This window comes from Microcaecilia unicolor, chromosome 6 (assembly GCF_901765095.1).
Source record: "Microcaecilia unicolor chromosome 6, aMicUni1.1, whole genome shotgun sequence".
In the NCBI taxonomy this organism is placed as follows: Eukaryota; Metazoa; Chordata; class Amphibia; order Gymnophiona; family Siphonopidae; genus Microcaecilia; species Microcaecilia unicolor.
In genome coordinates this window covers 286,581,927-286,601,411 of record NC_044036.1, presented here as the reverse complement: position 1 = coordinate 286,601,411, position 19,485 = coordinate 286,581,927, and the positions used below count along the sequence as shown (strand labels likewise).

The 19,485-nt window shown below is 41.4% G+C and overlaps 1 protein-coding gene across 3 annotated transcripts; it reads left to right on the top strand.

Annotated features, from left to right (window-relative positions):
- The first annotated feature begins 1,579 nt into the window (after positions 1–1,579).
- On the top strand, positions 1,580–19,046 carry LOC115473085 (sulfotransferase 1 family member D1-like). 3 transcript variants are annotated; one of them, XM_030207726.1, is made up of 8 exons: positions 1,580–1,666; positions 7,839–7,978; positions 9,041–9,163; positions 11,685–11,782; positions 13,673–13,799; positions 15,899–15,993; positions 17,243–17,423; positions 18,642–19,046. In XM_030207726.1, the coding sequence occupies exons 2-8, from the start codon at positions 7,852–7,854 to the stop codon at positions 18,764–18,766; spliced, it is 876 nt and encodes a 291-aa protein (XP_030063586.1). In that variant the 5' UTR covers positions 1,580–1,666; positions 7,839–7,851; the 3' UTR covers positions 18,767–19,046. The 3 variants fall into 3 exon arrangements, with proteins under 3 accessions (XP_030063586.1, XP_030063589.1, XP_030063587.1); XM_030207727.1 differs by lacking the exon at positions 1,580–1,666 and adding an exon at positions 5,260–5,419; XM_030207729.1 differs by lacking the exon at positions 9,041–9,163.
- The last annotated feature ends 439 nt before the right edge of the window (positions 19,047–19,485 follow it).

Below are 19,485 nucleotides of genomic sequence, written 5' to 3'. Positions count from 1 at the left end.
CCTCCCTGCCCATCTTCAAATCCTTGCTCAAAGCCCACCTCTTCAATGTTGCCTTCGGCACCTAACCACTATACCTCTATTCAGGAAATCTAGACTGCCCCAACTTGACATTTCATCCTTTAGATTGTAAACTCCTTTGAGCAGGGACTATCCTTCTTTGTTAAACTGTATAGCGCTGCGTAACCCTAGTAGCGCTCTAGAAATGTTTAGTAGGACGGCAGGATAAATAGTCAAATTGTTCCACCCACCTCACCTTGAAGTTGTATTCTATTGGCTATTGTACTAGACTGAGCTCGTCCCATGTGACAATAGCAGGTGTGAAGATGCATACATGCGTGGTTGGCTGCTTCCAAAATCTTCCAGAAGAATGCTGAAAACCACTTGCTGTGCCAAGCTCCATCAGATGATGTCAACTATCTGTGTGGATATTCATCTTGCTGTCCTCAGAGAACACTTCAGATAACTTTGCTATATGCATAATACACCCATGATGGGAGCAGCATGCACTAAGTCATGCTTTCACCTCTCACCTCGGTGATGCCACTCCTGTTTTCTGTTCCTTGTGGCTAGCCATAATGAAGAAGTATGAGATAATTGGCATACAGTGAGTCCTTTCACGCATATTGATTTCAGAGAGTGAGAATCTGACTGGCTGGGAGTTGCTACAGGAGAGGTACAGCTTGGATATGTCTGCTGTCCGAACCTATGTGACTGAATGAAACAATGGGAATTCTGGATTACTTTTGATCAGGCCCTATTATGTTATAAGCTTACTACAGTTGCCTGGATGAACCTCTTCATTTAACAGTTTTGAGTCACTTAAAGAAATTTACTGACTGAAAAGAAATGCCCCCCCCCAAAAAAAAAAAAAAAAATTTTACATTCTTAAAATGTCATGAGTGACAAGGCATGTTTATGTTTAAACTTTTATATCTCTTCTCCATACAAAGGTTGATTAGAGCAGTAGACAAATAAAGGTAACATGATCAAATACAATGAATAAAAGAACAAATAAATCACAGTATCTGGGCTTGAGCCTGGATCTCTAGTGCACAAGCTCAGGCTCTGTGAGGCTGTAGCATTTGGGAGTTGGATGCCGAGTCCTGGGTACTATCTGCCCTCCAGCACTTCAGGCCTTCTGTGTAGGCTGCACCATCTCAGTGGGGGTGAGATATAATGCAAGCAATCTGTTGACTAGGCACCTCTGTAGCTGAGTTTGAGTTGTGGGTGGTGGGGTCAGGCCCAGGTTTGGCAGAGTCTGGAGTTAAGTTGACAAGGAGAAAGAAGGGCAGGGCTATGACACCAGGTCATGATTTTACATAAGGTCAGAAAATAACTGTTGTGACTGTTCTTTGTGAGAAACATAGTTCTGAATACTCCCAGTGCAGGCAGAGGGAACTCCAAAGCGCGTATAGACGTAAATCTTGACATAGTCCAGCTGTGCACAAAATGGTGATGGCAAAACCATAGGTTAGTAAAAATCTGGCAGCCTTTCAGTAAAAACAAGTTCATGCATTTTTGAGCTCTGGGGAAAGGAGGAGCCAGTAGGGAGGGAGTGCCAGATCTAAATGAGCAGGGATGTTACTAGTTGGCTCAACCAGAGACAGTGCAGAACGTTGCTGTCCAGACTGAAGCAGTGAACAATTAGAACAGAAATAAACTGAACGTAAGCCAAAATTTCCATAATTATACCTATTAGTGATGTTTTAACTACTACTACTACTACTATTTAGCATTTCTATAGCACTACAAGGCATATGCAGCACTGCACAAACATAGAAGAAAGACAGTCCCTGCTCAAAGAGCTTACAATCTAATAGACAAAAAATAAATAAAGTAAGCAAATCAAATCAATTAATGTGAACGGGAAGGAAGAGAGGAGGGTAGGTGGAGGCGAGTGGTTACAAGTGGTTACGAGTCAAAAGCAATGTTAAAGAGGTGGGCTTTCAGTCTAGATTTAAAGGTGGCCAAGGATGGGGCAAGACGTAGGGGCTCAGGAAGTTTATTCCAGGCGTAGGGTGCAGCGAGACAGAAGGCGCGAAGTCTGGAGTTGGCAGTAGTGGAGAAGGGAACAGATAAGAAGGATTTATCCATGGAGCGGAGTGCACAGGAAGGGGTGTAGGGAAGGACGAGTGTGGAGAGATACTGGGGAGCAGCAGAGTGAATACATTTATAGGTTAGTAGATGCATATTTTTAATTCCTCAAGTCCCTCCTTTTTTTGGTTTTCATCTGGATTTGTGTCTTTGGTCATGCCTGTTGTATAGTGCTTTGAATTCTGTGCTTTAGGTCTTTTGTCACAGTTAAGTGGCTTCTGTATTATAAGCTAAATTTGCATAAAATCACACGTTACAGGTTCTTTAACCAGAAAATTGAAAAGAAAATAAGTGAGGGAATACAGCTGTATAGAGAAGCTTACAACATTTTTATCACACATAGGGGCCATTTTACTAAGCCGTGTAGGCACCTACGCACGTCCAACACCCGTCAGTTTTGAGTTACCGCCCGGCTACTGCATGGCCTTTGTGGTAATTTCATTTTCGACACAGGTCCGCTACACGCGCCAGAAAAGAAATTTTATTTTCTGGTGCATGGCAAAAACCGGGCGGTAATCGGCATTTTATGCGTATAGACCATTACCGCTCAGTTACCGCATGAGACCTTACCACTAGATCAAAGGCTGGTGGTAAGGTAAAATGGACCCACGGCAATTTTCATTTTGCCACGTCCATTTTCAGCAAAAAAAATTTTAAAGGCATTTTTTACAGGTGTGCTGAAAAATGATTCTGCGTGCGCCCAAAATATGCGTCTACACTACCGCAGGCCATTTTTCAGCACACCTTAGTAAAAGGACCCCATAATAGTCTGTCCCTTCTTTAATTCTTGAGTTTAAGTTGATTTTTCATTTTTCTCTGTCATATACGAGTGATAGTTCTGTAAGTGTTATATATTTCATACTAAACTATCAGTCAGTGCAGATCACTCTTTTAGACATGGTAGCATTGTGAAGAAATCAAGAAGCGTGATGCACGGGTCTGGGATGCGCTGTGCAATCTCAAATTTAAACTATGAAATGTTGGTGATGGGAGATTTTAACCTTAACATATTAAGCATAAAAATACAGATGATGTTGGCAACTTATATTGTTTAACACACAAAACCCCTTTTTGCGGAAAATTTCACACTTTAGTACATTGGATCCTATATGTAAAAACGAGCATGTGTCTTTTCACTCTTAATATAGATATCATGGGAAGAAACTTCATATGGGATCCTGTAAATTGACCTATGTAGCTTCTATGAAAATATCTTGTGAAAGAGACCATTTTTTCTAGTCAACCTTTGCACAAACATCACCTCACAAAAAAGTTTATAGAAATCATATAGTAATGAACTGTTATGATGCAAATTCACACAAAGCAGATCATTAATGTAAAAAACTGGTATGCATAAAAGGCTTTAATGTTAATGTATACACACATGAATGATAGATAAATAAAGCAACTAGCTACATTCTCTGAGGTGTAATTATTTTTTTCTAGGGGTCATGGTTGGATTCCATTTGGTGGCTGTCTTTTAAAAGGTGCCACTGACTGAGTCAGGGTGCTGGTCCCCTCCATTGGAGGGGCCATGATTCCATGGTGAACCATAGGACCACTCGTTCTCCTAGCCTAACTCTTGAGGCTATTAGTGAAAAATAAAACCCTAAGCTCCTCAGCCCCATTTCAGGGCCCAGAGTTGAAAGGTGGGTCCCAGAGTCCTGCCCCTTCTTAAAAACAAAACAAAGATTTCCTATTACTATCCCACCTTTGATTCTCCACTTCTTCCTGCCTGCCCCGTGACGCCATTTTGGAAAATGGTAGCACCTGACCTTTGTAACACACCCCTAAAAAACAGTCTTCCAAAATAAGAAGGCATACTTGGAAGGGAGGGGCATATTCCTTTGCTTATATCCCCAGAAGGGACAGGAGGAACCACTAGCCACCAGGAAGTTGTGACCCCTGTTGAGGGAGGCATCCCTCAAAATCTAGATCAGTGGTCCCTTTAAAGAACTACTGCTATATGAAGGGGCCCTTTTTTAAATTTCTTATGAGCTGCTACTGCTGGCATGAGGGTTCTTTTGCATCCAATAGCTAAATTTTGCCAACACAGACACTAAGTCATGCATGTTTGTGCAGATTAGCCTCACAGTTTAATAATATCCAAAGATACAAACATTTTAGAATGCTATTGTAAGGAAAATTAACCTGAGGACTGTATTGGACATTCTTCTTGATGAACTGATATCTTTATTGAGAATTAAAAGTACATATGTACATAAGTATTGCCACACTGGGACAGACCAAAGTCCATCAAGCGCAGCATCCTGTTTCCAACAGTGGCCAATCCAGGTCACAAATACCTGGCAAGATCCCGAAAAAGTTCAATACATTTTATGCTGCTTATCCCAGAAATAAGCAGTGGATTTTCCCAAGTCAATTTAATAATGGTCTATGGACTTCTCCTTTAGGAAGTTGTCCAGACCTTTTTTAAACCCCGCTAAGCTAACCACCTTTACCACATTCTCTGGCAACAAATTCCAGAGTTTAATTACACACTGAGTGAAAAACATTCTCTCCGATTCATATTAAATTTACTACTTTGTAACTTCATCGCATGCCCCCTAGTCCTTGTGTTTTTGGAAAAAGTAAACAAACGATTCACGTCTACCAGTTCCACTCCAATTAAAGGTGGCCATGCAAAGAAAACACATTTGTAAGTTTGACTTGATGGCATTGAACTGTATACTCATAAGCCTAGGAGAAAAAACAGCACCTGATGAATCAAGGTGGCAAAAGATTTTGTACCATCTTAGGAAGACAGATTAATGATACTTGCAAAAAAGGAGAATAATGCTGACAAGTGCAGAAACATATGGAGATACATACATTACCTCTGGAGATGAAGGATTCTGACTAAATGTTGGATTTTGAATCCCTAAATATCTGATACAGTAATAAACTATCATAACCTAGCAGATAATCTGGTAGATGGGGGGAGGTTGAATATGTAAAAGTATAACTTTTTCCAAGTCACCAGCTCTCATTTGTCACTGGTCCTGGGTGACTCTCCTATCAAAACTTGGGCTTTCACAAGAGGCACTCATAAAGTGATGTCAGAGTGCAGGGTTACTGTAGCCACATGGTGCCAATTCTTGTCCCATTTCAGTGCTGCTGTGCTTATTTGATGATGCCATATGGAGCAGTAAGAGGTGTGACAGCAACACAGGCCACAGAGCTCCAGAACATGTAGTGCTGCCTCTTCCTGCAGCCCACCTCCTCCTCAATCCCAGTACTTCCTGTTCAAAGGCAAGCTATGGACAAAGCACAGACCACTGCATATTGTCAGGGCACAATGGGAGAATTTAAGTGAATGCAGCAGGTATGTTTACAGGACTAGGTCTCTAAGGTTTACACCAAGTCTTACTCCCATCTTGTTTAAGCTCCAAAATTAACTTCCATAATTTATTTATTACGATTTATTTACCGCCTTTTTGAAGGAATTCACTGAAGGCAGTGTATAGTAAGAATAAATCAAACATAAGCAATAGACAATTACAGCAGTAAAAATATTCAAATAATACAAACCATGGCATAATATACGACTTATAAGTCAACAAAATATGTAATAGAATATTTTAATTGACAGTGTAGGGTATAAACAAAGATGGAACATATAGGGCCTTGTTTACTAAGCAGTGTTATAGGCGCATTAATGTTTTTAATATGCTTTAACCATGTATGCGCGTTAACCATGTACATGCATACAATATCCCTATAGGTGCCTACATGGTTAGCGCATGCGCTATGTTTAAGCCACTAAAAACACTAATGCACCTTAGCAAACAGGGCCCAAAGATAGGTAAGAGAGTAAGAGGAGTTAGAAAATAAGGTGACTAATTTAAAGAAAGGTGCACATGAGGTCAGAGAGATGGTTAAATATTATCTCAGAGTAGGAGTGGATAAACATAAGAGGGGGTCCCAAAAAACAGAAAGGCAATCAATTCACAAACTACAAGATGGAAAAGATAAAAGCAGATCAGTGATAGATATATGGACTTTTATTCATGCAATAGCAATCTCCTTACAACGCCTGACACTGGCCGTGTTTCGCCCAAAAAGGGCTGCCTCAGGGGCTATCGTGTGGATGTAATTGACAAACAAGTATGTAGGACGTGTTATAATGTCCTCGTTGAAAAAAACCAGCACAGAAAATATTGCAGAAATGAAATCCTGGTAGCTAGCAGAGTAACATGAGTGAACTCCTCTCACTGTTGCAGTTACTCTACAAGCTACCAGGATTTAATTTCTGCAATATTTTCTGTGCTGGCTTTTTCAACGAAGACATTATAACACGTCCTACATACTTGTTTGCCAGTTAAATCCACAAGCCCCTGAGGCAGCCCTTTTTGGGCGAAACACGGCCAGTGTCGGGCGATGTAAGGAGATTGCTATTGCATGAATAAAAGTCCATATATCTATCACTGATCTGCTTTCATCTTTTCCATCTAAGCATAAGAGGGGTAAATAGAAACACTTAGGGCCCTGTTTACTAAGCTGTGCCGTAGGCACGCTAGTGTTTTTAGTGTACGCTAAAGTTTAGCACATGCTAAAAATGCTAGTGCGCCTTAGTAAACAGGGCCTTTAGTGTTTCATGGCTTATTTATCCCAGCTGTTTGTCATCTTTAGATTGATACTTCTGACATGACAAAGTAAAAATTTTAAGATGAGTGTGCCTTGAAGGTGATTCAGTGTTTACTGAATGCATTACTTTGAGGAAGGCTCAATCTGTAAAAAAAAATATGAGGGGGCCAAACCACAAAGTTTGCCCAGGGCCCCATAAGTGGTTCAAGCAGCCCTGCAAAAATGCTTTCATTTTGCTACTGTTTTAGCCTCTATCATGCCACTAGAAGTCTTTTCTAGCATTCCAGCACCTTCTAATTAGAGGGTATAGCCCAGTGGTTCTCAACCTTTTTCTGACAATATTCATGTGCGCGACTCACTGAACACTAAAATTCACAGCTGAACAAAAAAACTCCTAAATATTTCATTGTTCACAAGTAAATTTAGTGTGAATTTGCCTAGAATTCAATCCATATTAAAAAAAAACTGTATGTAACATACCAGTCCCAGATGTATCGCTTGTCATACAAAACAAATATATATTCAAATTCTGGAGTCACCTCAGTAACACAAAAACAAAATCAGTCTACGGATAGATATTGTGAAGCAATACAAAACCCTGCAAATATGCAACTCTCAAACTATGTAGCAAACAGAACCTATAGACAGCAGACCTATACCATTTCCAGTTGCTACTGAGGGCAGTCAGGAAGAGAAATAAAGGACCATTTATGTGGAATTCAAGAATCTGGCTCAGGATGTTTGCGCTTCCTAGCTTGCAGACACAGGTGGTTATTAAGGAAAGCAAATGCTTGCTGTGTATACCAAATTTTTTGTGGCACATCTCCCACCTCTTGTCCTAACAAACTGGTATATTTGATAGAGCAGGCCACTGGTCCTTTTTTTTTTTAACTGCCTACACCTTTTGTAGTTGTGATCTCTGTAACTAAACAGTTCTCAAGCCTTTCAGATACATGTAGAGAGCTAATATTACAGGGTTAATGGCAGGATCTGTTGTTAGCAAAGAAGGCATGGGAGCCTCCATTATATGAAGTCAGATTATTCTGTGAATAAAAGAGGCAACGGCAAAGGTGGATCAGAAAAGGGAGTTATGAGTAAAATTCATAAAACAAGCAAACCCCAGGGAAGGTTTGAACAGATTCTCTTTCTGATTTGAGGTGAACAGAGACAATGCGATTTCAGCTAAAGCTGGTGGAAGGGGTGCCTCTGTCTGAGATAATTGCCCCTAACTGGCAGGAGATCCAAAATTTTCAAGCCAGACCGGGAGATGTTCTGATAGCTACCTATCCAAAATCAGGTAAGATTTTCTTTTTCTGGCCTATCACTATAGGCCTTTTGAGAACCACGTAAGTTGAAGACACACATAAAGGAATCCTCAGTTCTCTCACCACATAAGTAATTAGGGCTTATGTTGTCAGTTAGAACACAAACTCTTGTTTCCCCTCTCCCATTTCAGCTCAGAGATCTCCAAAGCTCAGTCCCAAGCTGAAGGTGGGTAACGGTAATTGAAATCAGAAGAGTCAGATCATTTAACTTTTCTGAAATAGCTAGTCAGTGGGGATGGTGACACTGGATGGAAGTCTCTATTTCAGTGCATCAGATGAATAGTTCCTAGGCTGTACTGGTATTTAGTCTTACTGGCTTGGGTATGATGTTCTATATGAATGGAAGTAGCTTTGTGTGTCTACCAGTCCCTTCAACCATTCTCCCTACAGAGAGAAGCTCTGCACCAGTCCTAGCCCTTCTAGTCCTTGTCATGAGTGCTCTGTAACTATCACTGATGCATCCATTGGTAGAGGTAACATGATTTATATCCTGTAAACCATCTACCCCCCGGACATTTAGCTCACATTTTTCAGTAGTAGCACAAGGTGAGTTGTACTAGGTAGTTCCTTGTCCCTGGAGAGCTTGCAATCTAAATTTGCACAGGAGGTGGTGACTTGCCCAAGATCGGAAGGCGCAGCAGCAGTATTTGAACTCGGTTTCCTTAATTTTCAGGTCAGTACTCTAACCACTAGGCCAGTGGTTCCCAAACCTGGTCCTGGAGGTACCCCAGCCAGTCAGGTTTTCAGGTTACCCCCAATGAATATTCATGAGAGAGATCTACTTGCACTGGCTCCACTGCATGTAAATCTATCTGTTGAATACTCATTGTGGATATACGGAAAACCTGACTGGCTGGGGTACCTCCAGGGCCAGGTTTGGGAACAACTGCGCTAGGCTATTCCCCTGCTGTCTCTAGCTTGAACTGAATAAAGATTTCATCATATAGTGTATTTTATTTACTATCTAACCTCATGAATATTAAGCTCTGGAGTGGATGGCCACGGCAGTTACACTAAAATATCTTTTTTAAAAGGGACCACGTGGATCCAAGAAATAGTGGAGCTAATCAGGCATAATGGAGACCTGGAGAAGTGCCAGCATGCGCCTATCTACGAGAGGATCCCCTTTATTGAGCTGATGCAGTGCATGCCTCCAGGTACTTTACATTAAACCTGACTGCTACTCAGTGTGGCTTATCATCTCTACAGAACCAATAGGTCAGCTACAGATCCATTGCACTTGCACACAGCTGACATGTTCAAGGAATCAACAGGGCAGATGAGCTGCAAGATCCAAACCAGCAAAACAAAGGTTCAGATCACAATACAAAAGGTTTCCTTCAAATCTTTTTTCTTGTGAGGTATATAACAATCACCTCAGCACCTCTGTTCAAAACAGCTCTCTCCTAAAAGGTGGCAGCCTCACACAGCAATCCAGCAGCACTTGGTATTACCTAGTCCCTGATGCAGCCTTTATGTGGGTGAAACGCAGCCAGGGTCAGAATTGTTTGGTTTTATTCTCAGACCGAATAAGAATAAAGATTTAAAGGAAACTTTTCGTATTGTGATGTGCTCTGTTGTGTCGCTGGCACATTTCAGAGATAAGTGGTAATTAAGCATTGAGAAACACAAAACATACTCAGCCTAGAGGGAAGTTTATTTTTCAGCCTTTTGAACTGCCTGACAAAGTGTTGGGGGTGGTGTGGGGGGTGGAGGGAAACAAGAATTTGATTACTCCACATTCTTATCTTCTCTCCTCATCTTAAATTCAAAAGTACTAATTTTCAGGGACACTGGGTCCAAATGGATTAGTTTGTGCATAGCACGATAGTAATTACTCACTCCTAAGCCAGAGTCTGTGAAGTATCTCAGGGGTCTTTTACTAAAGTGCGCTGATAATGGCTTGTGGTACTGTACGCGCAGGTTTTGGGTGTCACGGTTGTGACTGTATCCCATGCCTACACTCACCTCGCCTCCTGGTGACCAGGCCCTATGGCTGCTGTGGACTGGCTTCTTCCTGTTTCTCAAACATGTTCCAGAGTTCATTCCAGTCCTATTCTGATGTTCCAGCATTCCAGACTTGCTTTGGTGCTCTTGCAACCAAGCCTCACTCTTACTAGTGACCTCATCTGTAATTGCCTTTATTAAGCACCTGGGAACTTTCAGGCTGGCCTTTGCAACAGAGGTCTTCAGAGGAGTTTTCGTCTGTGTGTGTGTGTGTTTGTTGCAGTTCGAGCCCTGCTAGTTCTTGTCTTGCCAGTCTTCAACTTCTATTCCAACCCTGCTTGTTCCAGCCCTGCAAGCCTTCAGCTTCAGTTCTAATCCTGCTTGTGTTTGCCCTGTTTGTCTTCAGCTTCAGTTCCTCCACTGTTTGTTCCAACCCTGTCTGCTTTCAGCTTCCATTCCAGCCAAGCCTGTTTAAGAATCCTGAATTCTGTTTGAGAATCCTGAATCCTGTTCCAGCCAAGCCTGTTTGAGAATACTGAATTCTGTTTGAGAATCCTGAATCCTGTTCCAGCCAAGTCTGTTTGACAATCCTGAATCCTGTTTGAGAATCCTGAATCCGGTTCCAGCCAAGCCCCGTTCCAGAATCCGGTTCCAGCCAAGCCAAGTTCGTTCCAGCATCCGGTTGTTCCAGTCCGCTTATTCCAGCCCTGCTCATCTACCGCTTAAGTTCCCATCCTGCTAGTTCCGGTCCTGCTTGTACCAACCAGCCTGTGTTCAGCCTCGCCTCCTGTTTGGGTGGTTCACCTGCTGCTGCCGGTCACTGGCAGTGGCCCAAGGACTCACTACTCCGGACTCCGTGACAGTCCGTGACATTGGGTGCGCGCAGACCCATTTTTCAGCATGCCTGTAAAAAATCCCTTTTGTTACATTTTTGCTGAAAATGGACGTGCAGCAAAATCAAAATTGCCGTGCGCCCATATTGGGTTTTGCGACCTTACTGTCAGCCATTGACCTAGCAGTAAAGTCTCACGCGGTAACCGAGCGGTAATGACCTACGCGTGCCAAATGCCACTTGGCATGCGTCCAATACGCGCGTCCAAAAATAAAAATTATTTTTTGGCCACGCGTATCAGATGCATGACAAAAATGAAATTACCATAAGAGCCACACAGTAGCCGGGCGGTAACTCCATTTTGGTGCGCATTGGGTGCACATAGAGCCTTATGCGGCTTAGTAAAAGGGCTCCTCAGTCTCTCAAATATACTACTAATGTTTTACATAGTACTTGCACCATGCCAAAGACAGCATCCTTCAAGGTGTACTAGAAAATTCTTTTTAAGCATGTGGGACCAAAAACAATCGGAAATATTTCTGTACCTTTATCATATTTTTGTGATCTACAACTGCAGTTCTTGGTACTTGAGTATCTTTTCTGTCTTCATACATTTCATGGAAAAAATATGGCTCCCAATCTGAATCTAGGTCTGGTGTGTGACTTTACGTTTTATACTCAAATATAAACAAACGTTTCTGTCATAATAAGTGAACTCACCACACTACTATTGACAGACCTTAATGTAATAAACCAACCTGCAGATAGCTTGGAAAAGAGAAGCTGAGACTCTGGAGTAGTTCCACTTTGATTTCTAGAATATTCTTGCAGAGTGGGGCAGTGCTGATTGCATTCAGGTACTACACTGGTCACAGGCAGTTCCCTGCTTTACCTTGCAGATGCAGAAACAGTGAATACAATGCCTTCACCTCGATACTTAAAAACCCATCTTCCTTACCATTTAGTTCCACCATCATTCTGGGAGCATAACTGCAAGGTAAGAAAACACACCCCCCCCTAAAAAAAGGAGGGACCCATGTTTGAGAAACGGACAAGTATTTGTGTACGCCAAGAAACATACATAATTACTATTGCCTCATAGTGTTACTGCTTGCAGACTGCATAGTATTTTATCTGGAACCTGACTGCGTGCAGAGTAACTGTACATATGAAGCAAGCTCTACATCAGCAGAGATTTAATGCAAAGAGCACCAAATGCAGTAGGTAAGGTACCTGAAAAACCAGTTCATAAACAAGGAGAAAAAGCAGCAGCCAAATGACTAATAAACTGGGTTTCAGTCCAAGGTTTGCTACTGCAACCTCATGTGACCTCACTTTGGGGCCCTCTAACAAAGGCGCAGTATGCTTTATGCGCATGCAGTGCACGCCAAAATTAGACTACCACCAGGCTAGCGCGGTCCCCCATGCAGCAATTTCGGATTTGGCGCACACCCATACTGCTGGGACAAATTATTTTTTTATTTCCTACCACGTGCAGCGTTTCCAGCGTTAATCTGCAGTTGGCATGTGCCGACCGGTCACAGTGCATGTAACGCATGAACACTTACTGCTAGATCAATGGGTAGCATTAAGGGCTCAGGCTGTAAATAGGTGCGTACTGGTTTCAATTTGACCACAGGCCCTTTTCCTGGTCCTTTGAAAGAAAACACCCTTTTCCCCAGACACGGTAAAAAATGGCCCGGTGTGCACCAAAATCACATGCCCACACTATCGCAGGCCATGTTTTGCCACGTCTTAGTAAAAGGACCCCTTTACTTCTCATTGCCTCAGTATTTACTTAGCTGTATTACAATTTTTAAAAAAGCACACAAATAATGTACAGCACAATGAATGCATCAGCCTTACAAGAAGCCTTCACATAACCAAGAAGGTTTCACATTCAAGTGGTACAAACAGAGGAGCATGAAAATTTGTAATTAGGGACTGATCAGAACACTTCTATACAGAGCTCAAAGCAAATTCTTTTCAGGATTTTCCCATACATTTAAAATTTTTCTGTTATAATTTCTTATCTATGCTATTTTGTAAGCCATACAGAACTTCGAATAGCACAAAAGATAAAACTAATAAAATGAAATTACTTGGTCACATCAATTTGTTTAAGCCCAATTATTATTTATTATATTCAAAGAGAGAGGAGTATCAGCCCTTATATTTCAAGTATAACAATTCATAATGTTAAAACAGCATGCAGGTGTCCTCCATTCTACATAATCTGTGCAAGACCCAGTCCAAACATAATTACATTCCTCTGGCCTATGTCCTCATTATAGCTGACAATGAAAAGCCATTGCTAAAGCATTTTGTCTGGATACCATGAATTTTTCCTCAAGGCAGGGTTTTAAAGAAATGAACTCAGAATCTCTCAGAATGATGTAGAAACTTTAAAAGGACTGACACTTGGGGAAGAAGGACACTTTCTAGGTTTTTTTTATAAGCTGTTGGAATGGAAAATGATTTATTTTATGCAAGTATTTTCATGTTTATATATATGTTTAATGATTAATTAGTTTCTACATATCACTTAGCACTGCAGCATGCTATAACTTGTATACAAACACATTTATATAATCTCTGTAAATCTATGGTAAGAAGTATCTGATGAGTGCTCAAATTATATGAGAGTCCTAGTAAGGATATATAAAAATACAGCAAAAACTTTTAAAAAATCTAACAAATGAAGCCCTCCAAATCAGATTTGAAACCTGTGTAGATTGATCATTAATATTTAAGATTTTACTATGTTTTGCTGGTTTGACTCCCCTTTCCTTCGAAATGTCGCAAGAGATGGCACTACCTGGGAAAAGAGCAAGATAGGGCATGAATGTACAGACTCCACTGACTTGCCAATGTTCATTGCTCCTAGGTGATCTACCTGGCAAGGAATGCCAGAGACGCAGCTACATCCTACTATTATTTTGACCATATGGCCAAAATACACCCAGAGCCAGGGTCTTGGGACCAATATCTTCAGAGATTTATGAGTGGAAACGGTGAGTTGGAGCCCTACTATAATAGGAACCAGACTCAGCCATCATGTGGAGAGTCTCATTATCAGTCATAAGTTTTAAAAGAAAATAGAATAAGATGGAGCAAAGATTTACATTAATTATAGAGGTGCAGTTCAAAGATTGGACTAGAATTAACACACACTAGAAGTGGTTTGGTCACCACTTTGTTATAATTCTAATATTGAAGAAGCTGGGGAGGCCAGATGTTCAGTTAACAACCTTCTTCATTTTGGTGGCTGTTTGGATTATTACAAACTTTAGTGGTAAGACATGGGTGGGAGCTTATTTATTTATTTATTGCATTTGTATCCCACATTATCCCACCTCTTTGCAGGCTCAATGTGGTTTACAATACATCATGGGTACTGGAAATAGAAGTGAATATACATTAGGTTTACAGAGGGTTTGTGTTACATGGTGGTGAATTACATGATGGTGTTAAAGCAAAAGACATTATAAGACAGTACTAAAAGTTCAAAAGATTATACAGTTACACATGTTGATCTTTGTGATATATCTTGTCGAAGAGATAGGTTTTTAATAGTCTCAAGACAAATCCCTCCTTTCAGTACCCTTCTCCACCATCGCCAACTCCAGGCTCCGCCCTTTCTGCCTCACCTCACCCCATGCTTGGAACAAACTCCCTGAGCCCATATGCCAGGCCCCCTCCCTACCCATCTTCAAATCATTGCTCAAAGCCCACCTCTTCAGTGTCGCCTTTGGCACCTAACCACTACACCTCTACTCAGGAAATCTAGACTGCCCCAACTTGACATTTCGTCCTTTAGATTGTAAGCTCCTTTGAGCAGGGACCGTCCTTCTTTGTTAATTTGTACAGCGCTGCGTAACCCTAGTAGCGCTCTAGAAATGTTAAGTAGTAGTAGTAGTAGTTTTTAATAGTTTACGGAAATTGGTCAGTTCATAGACCGTTTTCAAGTTACGTGGCAGCGCATTCCAGAGCTGCGTGCTCATATAGGAAAAGGTAGATGCATGCATTGATTTGTATTTCAAACCCTTACACTTGGGAGGATGAAGAATGAGGGGTGTGCGGGAAGAAGTTTTTGTGTTCCTGGGTGGTAGTTCTATTAGATCTGACATGTAGGCTGGGGCGTTACCATGGATGATTTTATGGACTAAAGTGCAAAGTTTGAATGTGATGTGTTCTTTTAGTGGGAGCCAGTGTAGTTTTTCTCGTAGGGGTTTCGCGCTTTCGTATTTTGGTGTGCCGAATATTAGTCTGGCTGCTGTATTCTGAGCTGTCTGGAGTTTTTTGAGTATTTGCTCTTTACAGCCAGCGTAGAGTGAGTTACAATAATCCAGATGACTGAGTACCAGTGATTGTACCAGATTGCAGAAGACAATCCTTGGAAAAAATGGTCTAACTCTTTTTAGTTTCCACATTGAATGAAGCATCTTTTTGGTTATGTTATTTGCATGGTTCTCAAGTGTAAGATGTCGATCAATGGTGACTCCGAGGATTTTCAGGGTGTCCGAAACTGGTAGATTTAGTTTAGGTGTGTTGATGGTGGTAAATTTATTCTTATTGTATTGCGAGGTGAGTACCAGGCACTGGGTTTTCTCAGCATTGAGTTTCAGCTGAAATGCATCTGCCCAGGAATTCATAATATGCTTAACTTCTGGCTTATGGATTGGACTTCTCAGAACCAATGTGGAGAGTGAAAATTCCTGATATGGCATACCAGCAGGGTGGTGGAGACCCAACACTGTAACATATTTAAATATGATCTGAATCGATATGAGGAGCAGGGTTGGGAAAATGGGTGAAGAATTAAATGACATGATTTGGGGGTGGGGGGAAGCTGGTGATTGTTTTAAGCATTGAATTTTACATATACATTATCAAAAATGGTAGAAATTTGGAGAGGAGACAACTGGTGAATTTATTTTTTTAAATCTGCTGTTATTAGTACATTAATGTAACCATTACGCTGATAGAGAGAACCATGGGACAGTGTACCTAACATAGTAAATTCTGTCCACCATTGTCCAGGCTACTGTAGCCACAATCATTGTAATCATTGGGCAATAACATTAAGCTTTGTTTCTGCTCTTCTCCTTAGTTGGCTGGGGCTCCTGGTATGATCACGTCAAAGGATTTTGGGAAGAAAAAGACAAACATAATATGCTGTATTTGTTTTATGAAGATATGAAGCAGGTAGGTGGTCAGGTCAAGGGGCAGAGGGCCAGTTTGCTAGTTACTCATTTAAGTGATATCACAAGAGAAACAAAATACTCTACAGCAAGAACAAGCTCAAATTAAAGTTGTTAGTCACTGGGTTGAGAAGGGATGGCAAAGGACTGTGCACTGCAGTGCACACTTAAGTAACATCTTGTGTAAGAGAAATAGCTGCAAAGAAATTAAATACCATCTCTTTGTTCTATAAAACCAAAACAAAGCATAAGTCTTCCTTTATGCAATGTTCAGTGAAGAGAGAACAGTGAAGAAATGAGGCCATGCCCAGGTTTCAGGATAACAAACATAATAAATTACCCTTTAGTATCCAATTTTCCCATCAATCTGTTCCCATATGGCTTATTAAGGGAACATTGGACACTAAAGGGTTTTAATTAAACACAGCCTGCAGCCCAGTGTACACTTACAGGTCTTGTGAACATTCATGGATACAATGCTGGAAATCAGAGCAGGCTGTAGTCCTTGAAGCTTGACATTGTTCCAGAATGCAGCTGAGCACAAACTCCACACCAGCAATATGCTACCACTTTGATGCAACAAATTTATATTTGACTTGCTGTTTGCTTTTTTTTTTGTAGTAGCTGCCAAGTTAGTAATATATAGCGAGAAAGGACCCCTGTGCCAAACAGCAAAAAAGTTTGAGCACACTTTTAATTAATTTAAATTACTTTCATATTTTGTAATGACTTCTTTTAGCTTGTTAGCCACATTGAACTCTAAATTGTACGGGAAAATGTGGGGTATACATATCATAAATAAATAAATAAATAAATAAATAAATAAATAAATAAATAAATAAATTTCCTTGGGATTTCACATCAACTGATGCAGGATGAATTACAATTTGGGTCTCTATAATTCTGTGCATGTTCAACACTTAGCCCTCATATAAAGACTTAAATTGCGCTGGAACCAAAGAGGTTTGATTAACAGGGGACGGCCGGACTGTGCTTGGCCCATTATCTGGCCTGAAACCAGTAGGCGGAGCTTGTCACCCTATCAATTACATTGGTTTGAGTGTACCAAGATGGCGGCAGCTGCATTGGGGAGAATTAAAACCTCCTTCGGTGGAATGGCTTCAGCTTTGTGACATCACACAATCTCCTGTTAATCAAACTTCATTGGATAGAATTTCCTTCAGAATTTACCTATGTGAGAAGTACAAAGTAAACCGGCTGAAACTCCTTTCCCTGTAATTTGATATTTCTAGAATTCTATCTCAGAGATTCAGAAGGTCATGTGGTTCCTGGGGAAGGAGCTACCTGATGCCATTGTGGAGAAAATTGCTCACTATACCTCTTTCAGCCAGATGAAAAATAACATCATGGCCAACTACTCCACCTTCCCAAAGGAAATGATGGACCAGTCACAGCACACTTTCATGAGGAAAGGTACAGGAGCACTGCCCTCAACTTCTCTCCCTTCCATTCAGGGTTTGTGGCTGATACAGGAAGAGACTCTCTCTAAAGCTCCACATTCACTCCTAAGCCCCAGGGTGTTTCATTACTGTCATGGTATTTGCAAAAAACTAACCCATTTGGAGACATAGAGGGGCATTTTCGAACGGGGATGACCATCTCTAAGGGCGCCCCTCTCTAAGGACGGTGCCGTGAAGGGGCGGGGCAACGTGTATTATCGAAACAAGATGGATGTCCATCTTTCGTTTCGATAATACGGTCGGGGACACCCAAATCTTGACATTTAGGTCGACCTTAGAGATGATCGTCCTTAGGTCGTTTTTCAGATGGTCGTCCTCAGTTTTTGGTGATAATGGAAACCAAAGACATCTATCTCAAAAACTTCCAAATCTAAGCCCTTTGGTCGTGGGAGGAGCCAGCATTTGTAGTGCACTGGACCCCCTCACATACCAGGATGCCAACCGGGCACCCTAGGGGGCACTACAGTGGACTTCAGAAATTGCTCCCAGGTGCACAGCTCCCTTACCTTGGGTGCTGAGCCCCCCAACCCCCCCCCCCCCCCCAGGTCCGCCTGCCTGAAGTACATTGCACCCACTATAACTGCTCCGGGGAAGTGTATACTGCTGTGATGGACCTGAGTATGGCATTTGAGACTGGCATAGAGGCTGGCAAAAAGTATTTTTAAAATTGTTTTTTATGGTGGGAGGGAGTTAGTGCCACTGGGGGAGTAAGGTGAGGTGATCCCTGATTCCTTCCGGTGGTCACCTGGTCAGTTCGGGCACCTTTTAGAGGCTTAGTCATGAAAAAAAATGGACCAAGTAAAGACAGCCAAGTGCTCGTCGGGGACGCCCTTCTTTTTTCTATTATCGGCCAAGGACGACCATCTCCTAATCAAGCCCCAGTCCCGCCTTTGCTATCCTGCCGACACGCCCCCATGAACTTTGGTTGTCCCCGCGACGGAAAGCAGTCGAGGGTGTCAAAAAATCGGCTTTCGATTATGCCAATTTGGACGACCTTGTGAGAAGGATGCCCATCTCCTGATTTGTGTCGAAAGATGGGCGTCCTTCTCTTTCAAAAATAAGCGTGATTATTTCCTAGAAAATAGCATCGGAAAGGATACACAGTTATTTTGTAAAGTTGAAATTAAATGCATGATCTTAGCAAAATCATATTTCACTTCATCTTTTTAAGGACAAGTTGGAGACTGGAAAAATCTCTTTACAGTGAGGCAGAATGAGCTGTTTGAAGAAGATTATCGCAAGAAAATGAGTCGGACCACTCTGAAATTCCAAGTGTCCATTGAAGGCAGGTCCTGAAATGTAAAAAAAAACAAAAAAAAACCCCACTGTGCTATTAACATGCATAAAATGCAGATGCCAGAAGGGTGACCTTGATCAGCAGGGTACTTGGTCATTAAAATTAAATCAGAGATACAGAACACTGCAAGTAAACAGTCTTCTCCTGGTTATTTTGTCATGATGAAGACTGAATTGTCTGTGAAGCTAATGATCTGACCAGCATTGCTTTGGCTTTCATTTTATTGTTTTCAACTTATTACTTATGATGAAAAATAAATTATATAGGATACAGAATTTAGTTTTTTTCAGGCTTGTGTCTTGATTTCAGCAGTGCAGCTTACGTATTTCATGGATACTTTACACAAGGTAAGGGGGACTGTCCTTACCCAAACTTCTGCTGGTCATCCTTAATTATCTCCTCTAGTGGACCCCCGGACAAAGGAAGGTACACTGATGGCTATACTAGTGCTAATTTAGTAAGAGAGTCGTACACTTCACTCTAATCATAATGAATGTCAAGGACTTAAAATGAAACTAAAGTTATGACCCGTTGTATGCCTGCAAGCAATCACTTTCAGCACAGCATAGCAGGGTTTGTTTGTGTAAGTAGGACTAGTTTTGAGCAATAATCAGGTCCATTTTGCGACACGTACATCCACCTGAAGAAGAGAAGGATAGTGGGGCCTTGGGAGTTAGAGAAAGAACAGACAAATTCCAGCGACATCACTAGTGCACTA